Source organism: Ictidomys tridecemlineatus, chromosome 5 (genome assembly GCF_052094955.1).
Source record: "Ictidomys tridecemlineatus isolate mIctTri1 chromosome 5, mIctTri1.hap1, whole genome shotgun sequence".
NCBI classification, from domain to species: domain Eukaryota; kingdom Metazoa; phylum Chordata; class Mammalia; order Rodentia; family Sciuridae; genus Ictidomys; species Ictidomys tridecemlineatus.
The window spans coordinates 199,404,643-199,424,604 of NC_135481.1; the positions used below are offsets into that span (position 1 = coordinate 199,404,643).

General features: G+C 48.2%; 1 protein-coding gene across 5 annotated transcripts; it reads right to left on the reverse strand.

The window, feature by feature from the left end:
- Nucleotide 1: 1 nt before the first annotated feature.
- Tcfl5 (transcription factor like 5) lies at nucleotides 2-18,009 on the reverse strand. 5 transcript variants are annotated; one of them, XM_078052131.1, is made up of 7 exons: nucleotides 17,378-18,009; nucleotides 16,321-16,504; nucleotides 15,901-16,063; nucleotides 14,131-14,374; nucleotides 11,836-11,977; nucleotides 8,741-8,856; nucleotides 1,563-7,060 (listed from the first exon to the last, which is right to left on the reverse strand). In XM_078052131.1, the coding sequence occupies exons 1-7, from the start codon at nucleotides 17,992-17,994 to the stop codon at nucleotides 6,979-6,981; spliced, it is 1,548 nt and encodes a 515-aa protein (XP_077908257.1). In that variant the 5' UTR covers nucleotides 17,995-18,009; the 3' UTR covers nucleotides 1,563-6,978. The 5 variants fall into 5 exon arrangements, with proteins under 5 accessions (XP_077908259.1, XP_077908258.1, XP_077908257.1 ...); XM_078052130.1 differs by having other exon boundaries at nucleotides 14,131-14,377; XM_078052133.1 differs by lacking the exons at nucleotides 1,563-7,060; nucleotides 8,741-8,856 and adding an exon at nucleotides 2-782.
- Between the last annotated feature and the right edge of the window lie 1,953 nt (nucleotides 18,010-19,962).

The window sequence follows — 19,962 nt, forward strand, 5'->3', positions numbered from 1 at the left end:
CTCCGCTCCAAACATGCAGTTTATTACAAGCAAAGTAATGACTGGCAATATGAAAATGTGGGCATTTAAGCAATCTACCGAGAAAATGTTTTATTTTTTATGGAAAAAAAGTAGCTTTAAAGAAAGTCTCTGGAAATTTTTTGGCAAAAGTTTTAAAATAGTACTGTATTTTGCAATACAGAGTACATGAGACTGGAAATAATTACAAGGGGGAATGATATAACAAATGAAATAAAATTTCCAAACTAGAGTTAAGAACAATTTACCTTCTTCCAATTGCTAAGGGGGCATTTTTAAAATGTAAATAAAATAAGTAAAAAGCAATGTACCTTTTAAGACTAAAGAAATTAGAAAGGATGTTAATTTTTCAAGTTATCATGTTAAAAAAACATGATGGAATCAGACAGATAATTGAAAAATGACTTACTCATTATCAAGATGTCTTCATCCCCAAAAGGTCTAAGAGGACATTAATGGAGAAGTATTTTGTTCTAGATAAATACTTTTACAAAATGTGCTCCCAAAGTCCCTACTGGAGTCCCATCAACTTGAGCCAGGTCCTTCTCATGTCAGGTGACCAGGGTGGAGCTCCAGGGTGGTGGAACAGGTGCGTGCATTGCAGGAATGGCTGTTTACTCCCAGGGTCCCTGTTCAGTCCGTCACTTGATCTCCATCGCAGGGCTGCTCTGCAGACTGCCCTGTGCAGGACAGGCCACCAAGGAGTCCGGTCTGGTCAGCTTTAGCCTTCTGCCAGTTTTACCGCAAAACACACTCTCAAATTCCTAAAGTCGAGAAGTGATCATTAATGTACTGAATTCTTAAGATGTGAAACAGTGCTATCTTCAAAGGCACAAAAGGTCCCTAAAAGGAGCTATGTAAACTACTTCAAAATACATGGCTTTCAGATGTCACCATTTAAGGGGTGCCTGTGATAGAAACAGGGGTTCACTTTCCCCAATAGTAGTCACCCTGTACGTGTATTCTCATTTAGCTTTTCGAAATCAGTTCTCAACATGTCTGACCAAATCGTAAAAGCAGCCATGTTTTATTGTGATAAAAGTCACATTAACATACAACGTACTACTTTAACCATCTTGAAGTGTATGGGAAGTGGCATCTACACTGTTCAACAAAGGCAGGCCCTGCCCTCCCACACACTGGTGAGCATCCTGTGGCCAGGTAGGTGTTAGGTGTGGTCACTGAGATGGCTCTGTACGAGGTATGATGAGGAGCTGTTCCCTGCAAGGGCAGCAGTGGTCCCTGCTCCTGACACCCTGCTGCTCTCCACTCTTCAAAAGGCCCCAATTCTAATGGTCCACCTGGGCACAAGGGCACTCTTAGCCTCACAAAACAGAGCCCTGGGACAGTGCCACAGGCCTCCCACCTGGACTCCACCGAGCCCATCCTTGCCACAGTTTACAAGAAATATAGGCAACAAAGGATGTTAGTCACCACCATGAATACGCAAAATACAGAATGTGCAGAAATTTACAGAGAACAGGACAAATTATCACCTCTTCAATAAATAAATGGCAAGAAAAAGAGAAAGGGCTTGGAAACTATTTTAGATTAAAATATATTTAAGTGCTGTCAAGCAAATGAATATTTGGATCCCAATTCAAATAAACCAGCTGTAAAGACATCTGTGAGCTGACAGGAGGACCTGGGCAGAAACAGTGTCAGAATGGCTGTACTCCACAGTGATTTTGACATGGTGGTTACATTTTAAACAGCTCTTTGCTTCTTGGAGAGTCTGTGAGACAGATGTCGGGAATTGCTTTAAAATGACCGAGAGGACTTGAGAATGGGTGAACAAAGTCATGCTGGGAACAGAGTTCCAGGGACTGGGGGTTTATTATTCTATTCTCTCCATTTTTGTGCATATTTGGATTTTTTTAATATTTATTTTTTAGTTTTAGGTGGACACAATATCTTTATTTTACATTTGTGTGGTGCTGAGGATCAAACCTAGTGCCTTGTGCATGCTAGGCAAGCGCTCCACCACTGAGCCAGCCCCCATATTTGGATTTTTAAATTTTTTTTTTATTTTTATTTTTTTTGGTGGTGCTGGGATTGAACTCAGGGCCTTGCAAATGCTAGGCAGGCACTCTACCAACTGAGCTATGTCTGCAACCCCATACTTGGAAATTTGCATTTTATTTTCTTAAAGCATAGCACTCTGTTCAAGTGTAGGTTGATTTTATTTGTTCTTTTTAGATATACATGACAGTAGAGTGTATTTTGAAATATCATACATACATAGAGTATAACTTGGCTTCAATTACAATGGACTTTTTTTTTAGTTGTAGTTGGACACAATCCCTTTATTTTATTTATTTTATGTGGTGCTGAGGATCGAACCCAGGGCCTCGCACGGGCTAGACGAGTACTCTGTCATTGAGCCACAACCCAGCCCCAAGATGGTCATATTTTTTACTGTGGTAAAATATACAGAGTTTCCATTGTGACTATGTGAAGTGTTCTGTGGCGTCAAGGGCATTCACCTCATTTTGCAGGGATCACCACTGGCTTTTTCCATCATTCCAGACAGAATCTATCCTAACTAAACACTAACCTCCACCCCCTGGCACCCACAGTCTGCTTCCCACCTCTTCATGGCTCCTGTCCCCAGAGAGCGGCACTCTTTGGACAGAGGGCACTGTGTTGTAGCAGGTGTCAGACTTCACTCCTAATGGCTGGCCAGGCTTGGGTGTACACAGAACACTTCATTCACCATCACCTGCTGATGGCACTCAGACTGCTCCACGTGAGGCCTCTGGGAGAAGTCTGCTGTGGAAGTTCACAGACAGCTGTCAGTTTGGATTCCATTTCCAATTCTTTCCAGTTTCTACTTGGCAATTTGGGGAGCATATGGTATTCTGTTCAACTTTTTGAGAGGCCACCATACTTTTTTTCCACAGTGGCTGCACCGTTTTACATTGCCCCCAACAAGGCACAGGGTTCCAATTTCTCCATGTTTTTGCCGCCACTTGTTACTTTCTGCTTATTGATAATAGCCAACCAGATGAAGCTCCTCTCTGATTCTGATGTGCAGTTGTCTAATGGCGGAGCAGAATTACTGGCATCCACATGAGAATCTATGGAGAAAGGTGTACTCAAGCCTTTTTAAAATTGTGTCTCTTTTTGCTTAATTATAGTAGTTTATATTTAACTCAAGGCCAGGAGGAGAAACAGCATAGGTGCCCCGCTGCCACCAGTTTAGCTTCAGGATCATCTGCAGTAGTTCTAACACTCCACCTAATCATACTCCAAGTGACATTTGACCAAAGCAATCTGTCATTTGCAACTATCACCTACACTCAGAGGCATATTTGCATATAAATACTCTAATTTTCTCCCAAAACTTCAAGAGCCTTTACAATGCAATTTAAGATGAACCACAAGTTTTATTTTTAATTTTTGTGGTGCTGGGGATTGAAACCAGGGCCTGTGCATGTAAGGCAAGCACTCTACCAACTGAGCTATATCCCCAGCCCTAAAAGTTTATTTTTATGAACATGCACTAGTTGTACATATTAATGGAGTTCGGTGTGATATTTAAAGACATGATTTCAGTGTGCACTGATCAAGTCCAGCCTCCCTCTGCCCCCCCACCCACCTCCCAATCTCTGGTAATTCCACTTTCAGGTCAAAATTGTTTAGTTTCTATATAGAGAACCTGTAGTACTTGCCTTTCGGAGTCTGGGTATTTACTTAACAACCTCCACTTCCATCCATTTTGCTATAAATGACAGGTGTTCATTCTTTTTTATGACTAAATAATACTTCACAGACCACATTCTCTTTATTCATGCATGCTGATGGGCACCCAGGCTGATTCCAACTCAGCTATGGTGAACAGTGACACAATAAACATGGGTGTAAAGGTATCTCCTCGATATGCTAATTTCATTTCTTTTGAATATATACCCAGAAGTGGGACAGCGGGATCATATGGTAGATCTTTTTCAAGTTGTTTTCTGAGAGGTTGTAGACTGCGGATTAAATCCAGGGACATTCTACCACTGAATTGCATACCCAGCCTTTTTTTTTTTTTTTTTTGAGATGGTCTCACTAAGTTGCTGAAGCTGGTCTTGAACTTGGGATCCCCCGTCTCAGCCTTCTCAACTCACTGATCACATGCATGTGCCACCATGCCCAGCTTATTAGATTTTTTAGGAACCTCCATGCTATTATCCATAGTGGTTGTAACTAATTTACATTTCCACCAACAGCATATGAAAGTTCTTTTTTCTGCACATCTTGGCAGTATTTGTTATTTTTTAATAATAGCCATTCTAACTAAGGTGGGAAAGTATCTTATTACCGTTTTGATTTGCATTTCCCTGATAGCTCGTGACATGGAGCATTTTTTCATATATTTCTTGGCCATTTGTATTTCTTCTTTTGAAAAGAAGAAATCTGCCCATTTTTCAGTTGAATCACTTTCTGTTAAGTTTCTTGAGTCCCTTGCATATTCTGCTATTAACCCTGTCGGATGAAGAGCTGGACATATTCCATCCTGTGGGCTGCCTCTTTACCTCTTGACTGTTTCCTTGGCTGTCAGAAGCTTTTTAGTTTGCTGTCATCCCATCTGTGTCAATTTTTGCTTTGTTTCCTGTACTCTTGGGGTCCTATCCAGAATGTCACTGCCTGTGCAGCTGACTTAAAGTATTTCCTGTTTTCTAATAATTGCAGAGTTTTGAATCTTTGTCTTTGATCCATTTTGAGTGGCTTTTTGTACAGGATGAGAGATGTGGGCCAAGTCTGATCTCCTCCGTGTGGTGGCCAGTGTCCCCAGCACTGTTTGTTGAGGAGGATGTCCTTGCTCCAATGCATAACTTTGGCACTGTTGAGATTCAGCTGGCTGCACATGGGTGGGTTCTCTTCTGGGTTCTGCTATGCTCCACTGGTCCATGAGTTTGTTTTTATGCCAGTACCATGTGACTTTGCTTACTGTGGCTCTGCAGCGTCTTGAAACCAGGCATTGGGATGCCTCCAATCAACCACATTTTCTGTAAGCCTGCATCTAAAGCGAAATACAAACTGTTTTGCCTATATTTGGCCAGGTAGAATTTACCTTTTAAAATAATTACATGAGTCAAAAAGAAAGAAATACTGATTTCTCCCATAAGAAAGTACTTTGAGAGATTTTCTTAGCCATTTTCTCCCAGTGATGAGGCCTACATCCTGGAGTGGGCAGGGTGGTTATGCTGTACTTCAGCTGGGCTCTGGAAGGCCCCTGGGACCAGCAGGCCCGGATCCAGGTGTGAAGGAGTAAAACGAGCAGCATGCTCCAGTTTGTAAGTTGTGGATTACCGGCACAATCAGCATCTATTCAGCTGAGTTTTAAAGGATTTTTATAATTTATCAAAATATTCTGAGATGATGTCTGACCAAAGTAAACATTCATATTAGATTTGCAACTATAATTCTGATGATAAAAACTATTCCTTAGAGGGGAAAAAAAAAAAAGATGGTTCTAAGTATATCTTGGAAAATATACCAGGAAGTTACTAAGAGAAAGAAAAGTGTGGAATCTGTGTCCAGAGCTAAAGGTAAAGGGTTAAAAGAAACACAGAAGGATACCTCAAAGTGAACAAAGAATCCACTCAGAGGAAGCAGGACAGCAGGACAGCAGGCACTTGTATGTACCTGATAACAGTTGAGTAAACATTCAGCAAATGCCCAGAGGACTCAGGGGCTTTGACAAATCCAATCAGGGGAAATGTCCACACTGGTCTCGGAAACAGGTCTGACAGAAGAGAATGACAGAAGAGGTGTGACTCTCGCTCATCTCAGCCTGAGCTGGCACAGTGGCACCCCTGCACTCTCAGCTACTCAGGAGGCTAAGGCAGGAAGACTGCTTGAGCTCAGGAGTTCAAGGTCAGCCTGGGAAACATGCAAAGGCTCTGTCTATAAGCACATAAATATGCCCAGTCTGATAAACATGTAGAATTCTATAGAGAGAATGCACACTGTCTAATAATTAATGGAACTGTCTTAAATTTATTACATTAAGAGGTCACACTGGAAGTTTCAACAAACTTTTAAAATTACTCTTTTATACAGAGCCACTTTACTGAGCACAATATGATAAATAAATGTGAGAAACAGGTAAGACAGAAACAGCTGGGCACAGTGGCACGTCTGCAATCCCAGTGACTCAAGAAGAGCAGGCAGGAGAATCCCAAGCTCCAAACCAGCCCAGGTGATGTACGGAGACCCTGTCTCAAAATGAAAAGGCTTGGGATGTAGCTCAGTGGGAGAGAGTCTCCCCACCATGTAGGAGGCCCTGGGATTAATCCCTGGTACCTGGGAGGAAAAAAAAGATCCCACATATGTGGAAAATTAGAAATCTACTTCCAGAGAATTCATACACTGAAGAGGTAAACAAAAATTACTCCAGAGACTGTGTGTGTATAGTCTCAAGTAATTTTATATATCTATAATTATATACAAATTACTCCAACCTATAGGATATTTTTGAAAGAGCACTGAGACAGAAATTTGCTTTAAATGCATTAATTAGAAAGCAAGATTGAAAACAAATGAAGCAAACTTTCAACTTGAGACATCAAAAAAAAAAAAAAAGGGAAATCAGACATAAGGCTTTTAAATAATAAAAAGCAAATTATCACAGGAAAAAACACCACTCCTAATGCCACACAAAGGGTCAATAGAGTGAAGGAACAAGACCCGAACTGGCTCTGCAGGCAGGAAGGCCCAGAGCCCAGCCACAGCAAGCATGCAGAACAGGCGCAGACCAAGGGGCTCGGAAGGCAAAAGCACGGCAGGCTCACTCAGGAGGACGCAGAGCACAGTGGCACTTTTCCCAAGATGCTTGATTTTTACAACGGGTCACAACACAGCTTTGACTCATTTTGCCATGCAGAAGCTGGGGTGTGTGTGTGGCAGCTGAGGACTCTCCTTGTAGCATGTCCAAAAAGCATATTCAAATCCGCATGATATAGGCATTCAAGTGCTAGCTCCCAGACGAGCCAGGCAAGTGTGACCCCATCTTCTGGCTTCCATGTTGCTGCATGTGCCAACCCTGCTCCTACAAAGACATTTCAAAACTTGCAGTAGTTAAGTCACGCAGTATCCAAATCACTAAACTTGAGTGTGGCCCACAGCCAACAGCCACAGGAATGGCCCTGACAGCAGCATCAGCTAAAGCAAGAGCTGTCGGCCACTTGATCTGCCTTCCTGAGCACAGATGTGTGCTGCTGGCCTGCTCCTCCACTTGGGGGAGTTGTGGCTCTGGATTTGCTCCATGGGCTCCAGATCGGCCCCTGGACTTCCTGGAAGGCAGCAGCAGCTGTGTGGGTGCCGCCTTCCCCTGGCATCTAGCTCAGGGGTAGTTCACAGCAACCCCATGACCTGGGGGCGGCACACGCTGGTTGAGTATTAATTATCTGGTTTGGGTCTCTTGCAGAAGGGGCTTTATGTGGGCAAGATCATAAAGGATGTACTTAAATGATACACATACTCCACTGTTCACATAATTAAAGGTCTGTCCACGAGGATGGCACCTAGGAGGGTGCAAAGTGAGAGGAGTTTCAGCTGACCAGGGGCTCGACAAGCAGTGCTGTCAGGTGGACACTGTTAGCAGCACACAGACCCTCAGGAGGCTCTGCAAGGTGAGATGGTGTCAGCAGGACCAGGCACAGGTCTCTGCAAGGAGGGTCTCCTCATTCTGTGCCCACCAAGACAGCAACCCATCCCGTGGCCCGGGAGTGAAAGGCCAGGATCCTGACTGGAGAATCTGCAGCAGGGCCTCTGGGCTTGCAGAGACATGGGCCATGTAGTAGGGGAGGCAGCCCACTGACCACAGAGACCAATGGGTGCTGCACACTGACAGGGAGACTCTCCGCTCCCTTGGCTGCTCTAGTCCTGGGCCCCAGGCAAGCCAAGGGCACCCCATCAATGAGAAGTCAGGGAGAAGAGAAGGCAGGCCCAGAGAGGAAGCCAACACCCACTTCTAAACCAATGTCTTAGAAGTGGGTGCTGAAAGCAAAGGGGTGTCTGTGAGGCCAGCCATGGGCCCAACTCTGGCTGAACAGCATAGGGAACAGCCGTCAGGCTGCTGGGAGTAGGCCTGGGGATAGGGAGAGGGTACAGACTGTACCTTTGAGGTGGCAACAAAGGAAGGCAAAGAAACAGGCAAGTGCTGACAGGGGACAATGGGAGAAGCAGAAGCCATCTACAGGGGAAGTGGGAGGAAGGGAAGTGGCAGCCCCAGGTGGCCAGAGGGAGAAAGCAGGTAGGGTGGGGCCTCGGTGACAAAGGGAGGTGGAGAGGAAGCAGAGCTGCTGTGGAAACAGGAAGAAAGAGGGCTGAGGGGAGAGGGGCCATGGCCTCTGCCAGGAATCTAGAACCGCCTTTCACCACCACTTCACCAGCCGAGGACTCTGACTGGGGAAAAGCCATGAGGATTCTGGTGGGACCGGGTACCAGTGCTCGCTGGTGTTAAACCTTCTGACTGTGACCACAGTGTTCTGGCTACATAAGGTGACACCCCTCTTCTGGAAAGGCACATAGCGAAGTGTGGGGTGTGGGAGGCGTGGTGTCTTGACTCACCATCCAACCATTCAGAAAGCCACAGAGACTGGAGAGAGAACATGGGGCGCAGGGCGACTGGGGGCTCAGGGAGACCTGGGCAGGTACATGTGGGGCTCTTTGTACTGTTCTTGGGATTTTCCTGTACATTTGAAATTACACCATAACTAAAGATTACCATAAGTGGTACAAATCCAGAAGGTGGGGCGCTACAGATAACTGGCCTGATGTCTTCAAAACCTCAATGCCGTGATAGACAACCGTGGGTGCAGTGGAACTGCTGTAGCTTACAGACTGAAAAACACAATCAAATGCAACATATAATCCATGGCTGGATGCTGGACTGGGGGGAAAACACAGCTACAAAGGCGGTTTTAAGAATAGTTTGGAGGGCTATGGTTGTGGTTAGGTGGTAGAGTGCTTGCCTAGCATGCCTGAGGACCTGGGTTCAATCCTCAGTACCACATAAAAATAAAGATATTATGTCCACCTAAAAACTAAAAAATAAATATTTTGAACAAAAAAAAAGAGAATAGTTTGGAGCTGGGTGTAATGGCACAAAGCCTACAGTCCCAGTGACTTGGGAAGCTGAGGAAGGAGGACCACAAGTTCATCACCAGCCTCAGCAACTTTGTGAGACCCTGTCTCAAAATAAAAAGGGCTGGGGATGTTGCTCAGTGGCAGAGGGCCACTGGGTTCAATCCCGGGTATTAAAAAAGAAAACTATTTTGGGAAAATGTGAATAGGGACTGCATATCCAAGCAAATGAGCGATGCCATCAGCTCTGTGGGCTGATAAGGGCTCAGGTCATGGGGGTGGTGGGGGTGGTGGGGGTGGCTACCTTTGAGTTGTGTGTAGAAATATTTCAAGACGAAGGTTCGTGTTTGTAATTATCTCTGAATGGTGTGTGTGGAGTAAATACGTTTGTGCAACGGCTGCGATGAGGAGGTGGGCGGGGCGCACAGGCATTCGTCATGCTACATGAGCCCATCGAGCTAACGCAAAGGGAATCCCCATCTGTGCCCCAGACTCACTTAGCAACACCTCCTGGACACTCTACCTGGGGCCTTCCAGGCCAGACGCTGAGCCCACCCACACCATCTCATGGCTGCCCCCCACCACTGGATGAAGCCAGGCCAGGCATTCCTGACAGGCTTCCCAGGGCAGCACGAGCCCAGGCTGAGCCCACCTCTCCCCAGAGCACCTCGGTGGCCTCCTAGCAGTCTGTGCTCCTTCCCCCCCACCCCACCCCACCCCTTCTGGAGCACCAAGTGATGATTGTAAAATGTCATGTCCCTCCCAGACCTAAAGCCTTCCAGGGGCTCCTGAGACCTTGGAACACTCAGGCCCACCAGGCGCTGGCCTGCCTGCCTGCCACATGCTCAGGACCCCAATGTGGCTGTAGGCAACACTCTTAACCACAGTGTGTGACCCTGCCCAAAGACCCAGAGATCCACAGCTCCCTGGCTCGTGGCTTCCCGCTCCTCCTTGGCATCTGCATGCATACAGATGCCGTCGGTGACCACCCAATCTAAAGAAGCCCTCTGCCATTACACTGGCCCACAGTAGGGGTGGGCCACAGCAGGGCTCCCACCCTGGCAGGACCCAACACTGTCCACAGGTGCAAGTGTTGAAGTCCCCCTCCTTGCCAGTAGGTGGGTGCTGTTTTATGCAAGGCACCCCAGAATCTGGAGCAGGTACCTGGTTATAGTGGGAAAGACTCGTTGAGTGAAGTGTGTACTAAGATAACTTAGAAAACCCACTTAGAACTCTCGTTACTGCAACTGTAAGAACAAAAGTATGCATGCAGGTAAGAGGAACAGCTACCGTGGAAGTGAGTCAGTGCCTGAGCTAGGCTGGCCAGCAACCCAGACTGACCGCCTCCCGCCTGTTCTGGTGGCCTGATATGTGACCCAGAAGCAACCCACACATTCAATAGGACTCCACTACAGAAGTATCCAGAAAACATATTATACAAAATATAGTATCCATAAGTTCGCAATCTAGTCTTTGAGTATACAGTTAAAAAATGTTTTATTCCCAAAATTATAAACATATTCATTGTATTTGAATTATATCAATAAGTGACTACAAATAGGTACACAGAGGCAAACACTAAGTCATTTTAAAAAATATTAAAGCTTTATTATATTGAAACAAACCAACAGTCTACCACTAACAAATAATGTTAAAAAGCAACATTATCAATAACCATAAATGATCCAATTAGAATAAAATTGACATAATATTGCTTTAAAATGCAATTAAATGTATTGTCAAAGCAAGGGACTTACAAAATTAGCTAATTTGCATGGTGTAAATGTCACGTGGACACAGATCAGGACGGAAAAGAACAGGCCCTGCTGTGAGGCCCAGAGAGGTGGCCCAGCTCAGTGCAGCTTGGCCATGGGTGGGCACCCTTTCTGAGAAGGTTCCAGGTTTGCCGCACCCACCTTAGCCCCGCCTCCAAGCAGACTCCTGCTGGGTCAACAGCAGCAATTGCCCAACAGCTTGGGAAAGATAAAATCAGGATGCTGAGGGTTTATGTACTGCACTGCCTGGTCACTCCTGGGAGGACAGAGTCAGGTGCTGACCAACAGAATTCCGAGGCTAGCACCCCACATTGAGGTCCCCCAAGGCACAGCTCAAACCAACTATTGAGTGCCCCTTCTCCCTCTGCAGCCCAGGGGCTGACTGAACTCACTGAACTCACTCCAACCAGCATTCAGTTCCAGCAGAACCGAGCAGGCTCACCAGCCATCACAGCCTACAGCTGCACAGATGGGGCCCGGGCAGCCAGCAGCCCCCCAGGAAGCCAGGAGTGTAGGGCAAGTCCTGGTTCCCCTGGTCACCCTCTGCCCTATGGAAGTAACTGAGGCCCAAGCCACTTATGGGACACCCGTCTGCCTTTCTGCTCTGCTCTTGTGCTACTCTGCTTTCATCCCCTTCACCAGGCTTTCTGAGGGCAGAAATCACGCCCCATGAGCCCCTCAGACCACAGTGCAATGCACGGTGCGCAGCAGTGCTCACCCTGCTATCGGACAACGGGCACAGCATCCCACAGATGAATCTAGGCTGGATCATTACTTTAGTAAATGAAAAGTTACATCATTAACAAGCAGAGCTTCATTCATATTGGACTTGGTATGTGACAATAGATTCCAGGAAACAAAGGGCAGTTTGAGTTATCCTTGGAAAAAAAGGACAAATTGGAACACTGATAAGTAAACTTACAAAATTCTAAAAATCTACCTGGCCTACTTAAACACTAACCTTTTTAAGAGAGTCCCCATGTCTTTCCTGAATGTACTTCAGGAATGCCGTGGTCCACTGGAGAGTCGTTGCCTTATCCGTCTCCGCGTTGCAGAACGGAACTAAAAGATTCAGCTCATCACAGCAAATGCGGATTCTGCGCCTGCAGTCAAAACCCAGAGGAGTCAGCTGGCAAAGCAAGCAAGCAACGGGGAGTTCATCATCTTGCTGAAAGGAGCCAGAGCTCCTGGAGCTGGCCCCCGAGTGCTGCAGAGGCACCCTATGCCCCGGAAGCCCCTGGACAGCCTGCACTACTGCGCTGCCATACTCCTGTCTAAGGCTGCTGCACCCATGACACCCTAGCGGAGTCCAGCCCAGCACAGTTTTCTGCTCACTTAATTATGATCAAGTCTTTGGAGGAGATAACATCCCTTTTGTAGGTGAGAAACTCCAGAGAAGAGATAAAGAACTTGTAGCAGTTTGATAAACTCCTAAGGTCCAAGTCTCTAGACCAGGGATGGCATCAAATTTCCTAACCCTGGAAGCAAAACTGTGCGCTTTCTCCAGGCAGATCACTCCTCTGGTCAGGACTATCACACCCTGCTGTCCGTGAGCCAAGAGACACCATGGGAACTTGGAGTGCCACACACCTTGAGGGGCCCTGACAAATGAATCAGACTGCCGCTGTCAGTCTCCTGAAACCTCAGCCTTTTTAGAGAGAATTTAAATCATAGCTTGAATCTTACTATTATATAGTTTTTAACCTTTATTTCTTACATCTAGCAAAGTCCTAAATGAGGTGACACTGGGCACTCAGCAATGTGCCAGTCACCAGGCACTGGAACACCTGTGCACTAGAATTGTACTAACGACTGCACCAGAGGAAAGAGCAGGCATGCACCAGGGGAAAGAGCAGGCATGCACCAGCCGTTCCCCGTCTTCCAGGCACAGGGCCAAGAACTCTTCAGCCATCTGCTCATTAAATTCTAATCTAGTCTATGCGGTAGATAACATTCCTTTTATAGGTGAGAAACTCCAGAGAAGAGATAAAGAACTTGCAGCAGGTTGGTAAATTTCCAAGTGCTGCAGTAAAAATTCACACTTTCAAACTGTCGCAGGTATTAGACAAATGTTCTTAAACAAATGTCCAGGCAGGCAGAGCGCAGAGGCCCTTCACAACCCACAGCAAGTTCAGGGAGGTCCCTCAGTGTGTGCACACATGTGCAAGGGAGGGATCAAGTCAGCTTTAGCACATCCCTTCAAGGAGCAATGGATTGAGCCAGCGCCGTGGCGCACACCTGTAATCCCAGCAGCTTGGGAAGCTGAGGCAGGAGGATCGCAAGTTCAAAGCCAGCCTCAGCAAAAGCAAGGTACTAAGCAATTCAGTGACAACCTGTCTCTAAACAAAATACAAAACAGAGTTGGGGATGTGGCTCAGTGATCAAGTGCCCCTAAATTCAATCCCTGGCACCTGCCCCACCCCGCCTCCTGCAAAAAAAAAAAAAAGCAGCAATCAACTGCCCTAGACTGACATTCAGGACCTCAGCTTTAAGGCTGATATCTGCCTCATTCAATGTTATTTATTTCCTAAGCCTAAAACAAAACTGGTACACAGTACTCAAATGACTAATTATGATTAGGGAAACACTGAAGAAACCCCTATAACAGAGAAAAATTAACCACCTTGATTCTATGTACAACACAAACAAAACCCTCAGTAAGACCAGTTTAAACCTCCTCCTTACCCAACATTCTTAAAAGAACCAAATAAAATGCAAAACTAAGCCGCCTACTGTGCCAAGAGTGGGCCTGCCTGGCTGCTCTCTCAGAAGGGCCTGCTGACGAGGCTGGCCCTCAGCTGGTGTCCAGGATCTGATGGACAGACAAGATGTGGCCTGAAGCACCTACTCTTTGCTCATGAGATGGTTTACCCTGAGCACCTGCGTCCCTGGGAGGACTCCATGTGCTGGGCAGGGCATGCGGGATCCCCAACAAAACCACTGCATCTGATGACCTCTCCTGCTTGGCAACCTCACTGTGTGGCCCACACCCACTGGGGGAAATGCGGGCACCCAGTGTGCACTGGGAGGGACCTGGGAAGCTCACGCCTGTCTCCCCAGTCTTCTCCCAGGTGCCTGAATCCCTTCCTTAGAGTGAGTCGCAGCCCTGAGTATGCCAGTGAATCACTGAACCTGGGCTGATCCCGGGGACCCTGATCAGAGCAAAACAAAATCAATGTGACCCCTGCTCCTGCCCTCCCTCAGGACAGTCCTGGAGAACTGTGCATGTCGACCTGACCGCCAACCGCACACATACCTCCTGTCTCGCTCCATCCGGTTGTGCCTCTCGCGACGCTGAGACCTTCCTCCCTGGGGCCCACTCTGGGCCTGCTCCCCCAGGTTAGACTGCGAGGACTCCGAGGACTGCCAGGCACCCTGTGCAGCGGTGGAGCCTTCACCCACATTCTGAATCTCTCCAAGGGCCCGCCGTTCTACACTTGTGTCCAACTGACGAATTCTACTCCGATTCCTCTTATTTATTGCTTGTTTACATAGCGCTTCTTCTTTGCAAAAGAAGGAAAAAGTGGTATTTTAATTTTTTATTCTTCTTAACTTGTACCTGTTAAGCTGAATATATTTTTTGGCATTTTCAAACCAAGATATAAACACTATTGCATATGCAGCAATCTGAGCCATAAGAAGCTGAGGCAGCAGAGACTCCACATACACTGGCACTGAGCTCCAAGCCTACACTGCATGCAAAACTGAAGCATGAGTCTACCATGGAATCCAATACTGCTCCAAGTGTTAACATGACCAAAGCAGCCTTGTCAAACCTTTTCTTTTTTTGCAGTACTGGACACTGAACCCAGGGACACACTATTCCTGAGCCACATCCCCAGCCCTTTTTATTTTGAGGCACAGTCTCACTAAGTTGTTGAGGCTGGCCTCAAACTTGTAATCCTCCTGCATCAATCACGTGAATCACAGATGACATGCATGTGCCACCCAGCCCAGTAAAAATTCCCCTAATCAAGTTTTGCTACCTATGAATAGCAAAATCAAGATGCTATTCCCTTTTTCTGAAATCAGAATAGAAAAGAAAGCTAGAAATATTTTCTACAAAAAAGGTTTTCTTTACATATAATTATTCTGATAACTGGTATTTTAACTGCAGTACTCAGAGGAGAAGAAAGGTGGGTTAGGTGGGTTAACATTAAACACGTCCTCACCCTGCAGTGACTCTTCACACAAAAGGCACAGTAAATGGTATCACAGCCTTCATGTTACATGCTGCGGCATGTGCTGCACAAAGATGTCAGGGTCCCATCAAACCAAGTACAGGAATCCACTTAGCAGGGGTGGTGACCTATAGTCCCATACACTACACAAAGCCAAGTGAAGGATCTGTCACACAAATTTCCTGATGGTGGAACATTTTAAGGGGGATATTCCAAAGCTTTGGTGGCAACTCCTTCCTTAACCTAGCCATCAGCACAGGACCATTCCAATGTTTATCTTTACTCCTTACAAATGTCAGTATGCGCTGTTGCATAAAATGTCCTGACACAGAAAAGGACAGGGAGAAAGCAGCAGCACTCTTCCCCATCCTGCCTGCTTAGTCATAAAAACGTAGCAGAGCAGTACTAGCCTCCTGAGTCACATGAGAAATAATTCTCTTCGCAGAGGAAGGCATTTAAGGATGCCAACTATGCCTTCTGCAATGTACTCCTTTCCCAGTCTTTCTGACCCTTATGGCATCTGGCTCCTAGCCAATCCCTGCCCACCTATAGTGTCCTCCTATTACACACCTCAAAGGTTTCAGAAGATTTCAGACTCCTGCTCACAGTGTATGAAACAAAAATAATCTATAAAATGCTTTCAGTAATGAAGATAATCAATAAGTCTGTCATTTTACTGTTAAGAAAGTCCTCAGAGTTCTCCACACTAAGGTCAATCACAATGTTTGAAACTCAGAACAACATTCAAAGTGAGAAGATGGGGGGGCCCCACAGATTGTCCCCAGGGCATGCAATCAGCTCCCTCCCTCCCCACAGCTGGAAGAGCCTACTGCTTTATCACTTACCTCCCACTTTAATCCAAACCTGCTCAGGCAAAGCTTTATTTCTGCTACCTAAAGTCTGTTTTGTGGACTCAATCTCCTGTTGGTAACAGAAGGAAAATGCTCGGGGTAGTCCAATGTCCTGGTGCTTGGCAGCTTCCAATATAGAACACGAGTTGCTAGAACTCTGAAAAAATGAAACAACAGGAATCTTAGGAACATGGGACTTAACCTGCCCTTCACTGCACATGCAAAACAAACATAGCAGAGCACCCTCAAGTCACGGGCATGCCACTTGAATCTGTTTCACTGAGGATTTTCACACAGCCCCAAACCACATAAACGTTCTCCATTTTAAAAAGTTATTAAGTTCTATGAAAGGCAAAACAGTTCTTGGAACTTAAATCTGCCTGTTTAATACAAGAGGGCTGGTCATCTTCCCACCTGCGTCTGTGAAAGGCTGGGATTTCCACCAGTGGAGCAGGCACTTGTGAACAGTGGATAGGTGAACTGCAAAGCAGTAGTTGCTGCAGCGGTTTTATTTTTCACTAATGTTGTACATTTGTTTTGTTGCTGATGAAGAGGAACATTCATTAATTCAGATGGATGTCGAATAAGAGTTACCAAACTGCCAAGACAAAAGAAAGGCCAGAAACCTGAGAATAAATGGCAGAAAGACTCCAGAAATATGAAGTTCACCCACTCGCCCACTAATGGGTCACATTTACTCTGGTTGGGAGCGGGATCCCTGCTCTGCAGCACCCTCACACAACCACCAACCAGTGCTAGCTCCTCCTGGAAGGAGTGACTGTGCCCGACATCAATCTGTCAGCCAAAGATGGGCTAGAGGGGCCCAACCACAGCCTTGGAACAAAGGAAAACAGAACTGTCACTCTTTTCCACAGCCACCCCTAAAGGTGGGTCACCAAGTGGGCAGCACGATGCTGTGGCTCTGTCTTGCTGCTACAAGCTCTGAATGGCTCTGCACATGCCCTATCGGAATCAGCTCTCTGGAAGGCAGAAAGGCTTTTCTAGGAAGAAAGCCCAAGGCCACCTGTGTCCTAGTCCCAACTCTTCCAGATGCCACCTGGAACTGTGACCTCAGCGCCTGCACAGAGAGGGCCTTTCAAGTCACCCCACACTTGGGTCTGCCTGCTCTTTGCTGGAGACAGTGTCAGAGCAAGATGATGGCTTTTATACGGGGACACCAAGACTTGGTGGTTTCCCCTCTCCCCTCCACCCAGGGCCAACTGTAGTCCCATTGACACACACTCCTCTCTACCCAAACCCTGCGTGTGGCCAGGCTGACCCCTGGTGCGTGTGTGGCAGGGGCTGAGCCCTCTCCTTCACCCAGACAGTAGGTGAGCTGGGGATCCCTTCCGGCACCCCGCAGGTGGCGGGACTGCGCCCGCGCCTCTCCACCCAGCCCCACAGGCGGCGAGGCGGACCCCCACCCCGTCTCCACCCAGTCCCCGCAGGCGGCCCGACACCCTGCACGCACTTGTTGAGCGCCACGCCGGGCTCGGGGGGCTCGGGGCCGCGCGGCGCCGGCGGTGGCTCAGCCGGGATGCTGTTGAAGCGGTCCTCCAGGCGGACGCGCACGGCAGGCTTGGCCCGGGCCTCGGGCGCGCCCTCGGGCCCCGCGGCGCCCGCGCCCTCCTTGGCCGCGCCGTCGGCCCGCGCCCGCGTCCCGTCCGCTCCGCCAGGCGTCTTCTCGGCCGCGCCCGCCTCGCCCAGCAGCATCATGCGCAGCTCCTGGAAGTCGACGTGGCCCAGGCAGGGCGCGTCGGCCGCCAGCGGCGGGCAGAGCACCGGGTACACGGGCGGCGCCGGGGCCAGCGCGCCCGCCGCGCCCGCGCCAGCGCCCGGGCCGGCCAGCAGCGCCGAGCCGAGGCGCGCCTCGAGCTCGCCGTCGGCCGCCTCCATGTGCGAGTAGAGGATGTGCTGCAGCTGCGTGTACTCCACCTCCGTCATCTCCACCAGGCTCAGGTCCGTGGTCGTGAAGCTCAGCCCCGACTCGCCCAGCGCCGCGTCCCCGCCGCCCGCGCCCTCGGGGCCCGCCTCGCCGCCCGCCGCGCCCGCCTCAGGCGGCGGCTCCCGCGGCCCGGGGCCCGACATGCCGGCGCGGCGCGGCCCAACGGCGGGGCGCGGGCGCGGGGGCGGCGACGCGGGCGGCGAGGCGGGGACGCGGCCCGAGCAGGACGCCGCGCCGGCCACCGCGGGCGCGCCGTTGGGGGAGGGAAACCGCTGAGCACCCCGCAGCGCGCCTGCGCCGCCCCGCCCCGCAACGGTAACCCCACCCCTCAGGGCCACGCCCCTCCGTTACCCGCCGCCCGCCCCGCCCCGGCCCAACCGCTCCCCGCGACGGGACGGCCGCCGCGTGCACGCGGGACGCGGCCACGCCCCCGCCAGGCCACGCCCCGCTCTCCGCCGGCCACACCCCCGCTCCCGCCACGCCGGAAGGATGCCGCGAAGCCTCACTCCCAGCCAGGCGAAGTCCCGGCTGGCTTCGCCCCGCTGCTCCCTGGCCACGCTACTTCCCAGCTTCTCCAGTCCGGTGCCTGGCCGCGCCCCTCGAGAGCGCCGAATCTGGGCACTTTGCATACCCAGTATCATCCAGTTTGCGCTCATTTTAAGAAACTCATTTGCAGGCTCAAAATAATTACAGCATCGAACCCCCATCTCAGTGGTATAGGAATTAGGACATTTAGAGGCCTGGGACCACGCAGGCTCTGAATCTTGCGCTCATGCAATCACAGTTTGGAGTACCTTTTTCTTTTTTTTAAAAAAACCGTCCCCTTTTTTTTTGTGGTACCAGGGATTGAACTCAGGGGCACACGGCCACTGAGCCACAACCCCAATCCTATTTTGTATTTAATTTAGAGACAGGGGCTCGTAGAGTTGCTTAGCATCTCGCCTTTGCTGAGGCTGGCTTTGAACTCGGATCCTCCTGCCTCAGCCTCCTGAGCCGCTGGGATTACAGGCCTGTGCCACAGAGCCCAGCTCAGTCCCTTTTTTTTTTTTTAATAAATGTAACATTATACTACACTTGAAGTTTTATAATTTGCTTTTCTTTTTTTCCCACCTAACATATCCCCAGTGGGAAAATGATGGACTCCCAATAAAGGCTATCAGGACAACTGGTCACTCATTTTCAAAACTTTCTTGTTTGTTTGCGGTACTGGGGTTCAAACCCTAGGCCTCATGTACGCTAAGTACTTTACCACTGAGCTATATTACTCAGCCCTTCTTATTTTTTGAGACAAGGCCTTATTAACTTGCCCAGGCTGGCCTGGAACTTGTGATTCCCCTGCCTCAGTACCCACCAAATAGCTGGGATTAAAGGCATGTGCCAGTACTCATCCCCCTTAGTTTAGAGCATATACTTCACACCTAACATAAAAATTGGTTTCAGGTGATTGCAGTAACAACTTTTTCAATCAGAATTATGAAATCATTAGCTATACAGCATGATATTTTAAATTCTTTGAGGCAGAAGATTGTAAGCATGACACCAACGGGGACCACACATGCACAGACACGCCCTGGGGATCTTGTTACAAAGCAGATTCTGATTCTGGGTTGGACCCTTAACCCTGTCTTTTTAGCTGGTGCTGGTGTGCTCAGAAGAGGAAAAATTGGGCTGGGTTTGTGGCTCAGAGGTAGAGTATTTGCTTAGCATGTGTGAGGCCCCGGGTTCAATCCACAGCCACACATATAAGTAAATAAAGGTATTATGTCCATCTACAACTAAAAAAAATTTTTTTTAAAAAGAAGAGAAAAAAATCGAGGTCAGTTCCAATTTGGCTTTCATTTATTGGAAAAAAACACTACGGACTCCTACAGATGCTTTCTGTTCCTTGTTTTGGGATGGGAGTTGTGAAAGCTCTCTTATTTAGATATAAAACATGAGAACAATCTGGATTTACTGGAGTTTGCCTAGAAATAAAATATAGAGAAGGCTGGGGTTGTGGCTCATTGGCAGAGCGCTCGCCTAGCACGTGCAAAACTCTAGGTTCAATCCTCAGCACCACGTAAAATAAATAAAATAAATGTATTGTGTCCAACTACAACTAAAATATATAT